Source organism: Tachysurus fulvidraco, chromosome 12, assembly GCF_022655615.1.
Source record: "Tachysurus fulvidraco isolate hzauxx_2018 chromosome 12, HZAU_PFXX_2.0, whole genome shotgun sequence".
NCBI classification, from domain to species: domain Eukaryota; kingdom Metazoa; phylum Chordata; class Actinopteri; order Siluriformes; family Bagridae; genus Tachysurus; species Tachysurus fulvidraco.
Window position 1 is genome coordinate 11,789,340 of NC_062529.1, and position 3,115 is coordinate 11,792,454.

At 38.9% G+C, this 3,115-nt stretch overlaps 1 protein-coding gene across 1 annotated transcript; it reads right to left on the bottom strand.

The window, feature by feature from the left end:
* On the bottom strand, positions 1-2,773 carry zdhhc22 (zinc finger DHHC-type palmitoyltransferase 22). Its single transcript, XM_027172723.2, has 3 exons — positions 2,665-2,773; positions 1,363-1,920; positions 1-1,265 (listed from the first exon to the last, which is right to left on the bottom strand). Exons 2-3 carry the CDS (start codon positions 1,916-1,918, stop codon positions 979-981), a joined length of 843 nt encoding a protein of 280 aa, XP_027028524.1. The 5' UTR covers positions 1,919-1,920; positions 2,665-2,773; the 3' UTR covers positions 1-978.
* Positions 2,774-3,115: the final 342 nt, after the last annotated feature.

Below are 3,115 nucleotides of genomic sequence, written 5' to 3' on the forward strand. Positions count from 1 at the left end.
TGGAAGCAACTGGTAAGGGAAAAAATACTAGTATTCTGTTGCTAACATTAGACTTTCATGGCTCATTAGCAGGTCCAGACCCACTCCTATAGTTCTGTACTATTCATGTTCATTTCTTTGTGCAGACAAAATGACAGCAGTTAATTTAATGATGTGCTTTACAAAAAATAAATAAAATAAAGGTTCAGAAACATTTCTCCAGTTTCTGAACACATAATGACCGTAAATTAAATCTTTCACAAAGTCCTGATCCAATTACGCGGTAAATGGATGGCTGGAACACATTCAGTCCATAATTCTATATAGGATTATAGCAGGATGTGGGAAGTACAAATGACTCGCATTTGTTAAAAGTGTAGAAACATGAACAGAGTGTTTAAAACAAACCTCTATCCTAAGTGTCTATTATCAACATTATCACCTATTAGTCATTTATAAAAGGCACAGTTACAGGTGAAATGGCAGGTATGGCATGTTTAATGTCTGTTAACACTCCTAAGTGGTATGTGAGGTGCACATAGTATATTAATTCAAATATGTATCTAAAAGTCTAAAACAATTACTTTACTTATTTTAATACTCAAAGTTTACGGTAGCTTTCTATGTACTTAAAAGGCGTAATGAAAGCGGTAGATAGGGTCATCTGTTTAGTTTAGTCTTTATCTAGTCTAGTTTATCTGTTTGTCCTACATAAGTGCTGCTTCAGTTGCTGGTTATGATGGTTGCTTGTAAGATTAGGTATAATTCCCCTATTATTTCCAGTTTATCATATGGAGCATTCCTAATCAAAACCAATGTCTACTTTTTAAAAACTGATTTACAAAACCATCACCATTTCATTTGAATAACACTGAAGAACATCAATAGGTGTATTCATTCTAAGTAAGAAATGCCACTGAATCACTACAACAATGGAATCATCTCTTCACCTTGCAAGAGCAGATTTTATATTAAGTTTTTATAACAATGCAAATATGGTCAGTCATGTTTGTGATCTTGATAACTATGCCAGTTTCCTGGAGTGGTCTCCACAGTCTGTACCGGTAGAAAGAGGCCCAGAACCCAGCGGGAACCAAATACATCACTCAAATTGGATCGCCATGTTCCCCGGCTCTCCACTAGCTGCCCCTTCTGTAGCTGGCACCAGGTTTGTCCACGGGCCACAAGCAAGATTTGTTGGCAGCAGAAACCAGCGCTCACCAAACCAATACCTAACCATACGTAGAGCATGATGACCAGAAAGAACTGAAGGCCTGAGATGGTACCTACATGAAAAGAGGGGCAAAATTACAAATGCTGCAGGTAATGCTTGAGGACTAGACCTCTCCACATTGTAAGATGATAAAAAAAAAAACAGCTTACCAAGGAAGAAGTAACCTGTGGAGAGGGGCAAAAGTGTGAGAAAGGTCAAAGGGTTTTCGAAGGAGATGGCATACTCTACTGTGAGATAGGCCACCCCAAGCACTAATGAGTACAGGCAGGTACAGGATGTGTAGATACTGAACATGATAAAGTAGCGCATGTTCCTGTTCCCTATGCAGTTTCCCGTGAAGAAACAGTGGTGGTCCCGTTTAAGAATGACTTTCTTACACAGCTTGCAGAAGTGACGCCCATTAAGGAGGTAGTGAGCATCCACTCTGTCTGGGCAGTCTGGAGAACAGACTGGAATAACGTTCTCATTGGCACTCTCTGCTGGAAACTGTATAGTCATTGAGTAATTGCCAAGTGCATTGAGCATGAAAAATAGTAAAATACTAATGTGCAGCAGCATGACGGGACTTAGCAAAATATTTTGGGTTTGGAAAATAGTGGGGAGGAAAAGGAAGAAATGAAGAACAAAGGTGACAGCCGTGGCAGTGTAGAAGTAGGCTGGTGCAATAGCATTGAGCATTCGCAGTTTCAGCATCTTGACAATCATACCTGTGATTAGATGAGATAACAGAATATTGCTTACAAGCAGTTAAATAAGGCTGAGACATTTTTATTTCATGAGATGTTTATTAGAATGTATGGTGAAGCACTTCTATAATTTATTCAAGAACATCCTAATCCAAAATCTGTATTTTCTGGTAAACATATTCACAGGATTGCATATCATGCTACTACCATTGCTAACACTTCTCTTGTCAAATTGTAACTTCTACTTAATATTTATATTTAAAAATCGCACTCTGTTGCACAAATAAATGTAGCACAGTGTGCGCTTTGCTTGTCTATGGGGTGGTACCATGGGGGTATGTATATAATAATTGATGGTGTATAATTGGACCTTATCATACAGTATACCATTGTACAGTTTGGCACTTTTATTTATGATAGTGTGTACAACTTGGATTTCACCATAAGTCATTAATAAACGTTGCTATCTTAATAACAAGTCCATTTTGTTTTTTGTTTTTTTCCTCCTGTAAAATCCCCGAAATCGTGTCGCTTAGAATATATGGCAACCTTTCTGTCGCAGCTAAGAAAATAAGGTTATTCAAGTAAAAATGGATCTAAACCGCACTTCATGCAGCACATCAAAACTCTGCAATCTATAGGCTACAGCAATCCCATTCGTTTTAATAGCTCCAACAGCACGACACACACGCCATGCCGTTATCTACATTGCGTCTAATGTAAGATCAATAACGGGAACCATTTCTGGTCCATATTAGCTTTTACCGTGTCTGATGATTATATCCGTTTAGCTGATTTTTCAGTCCCCGGAGCTCATGTCTCACGCGCGCATTAAACAGGGAAATAACTCATTCTAATGGGGGGAGGGGGGGGGGTGATTGGTACAGGTTGCCAAGGCGATATGTGTGCATCTGCCATGCCATACTACATTTCCGTTGTGTGCAGATATTGTAGCACCTCCTGTTGGCGTGGCAACCTTATCTGGAGGAAAACACCAAGGGGATGGTAGCAGGCAAAGTCTATTAACCCCATCTGCTATCTGGGGCTTCAAGCTACTATCCATGCTTCACACAAAAAAGTGTGATAATTATAGGTTTAAATACAGTCTATATGTTTGAATAAACATTATACACATTTGTAAACACTACAAGTAGTTGGTAGGCTATTTGTTTTCATGGACTGCAGTAGTGTACACGTCCAAAACAGACGTGACTGT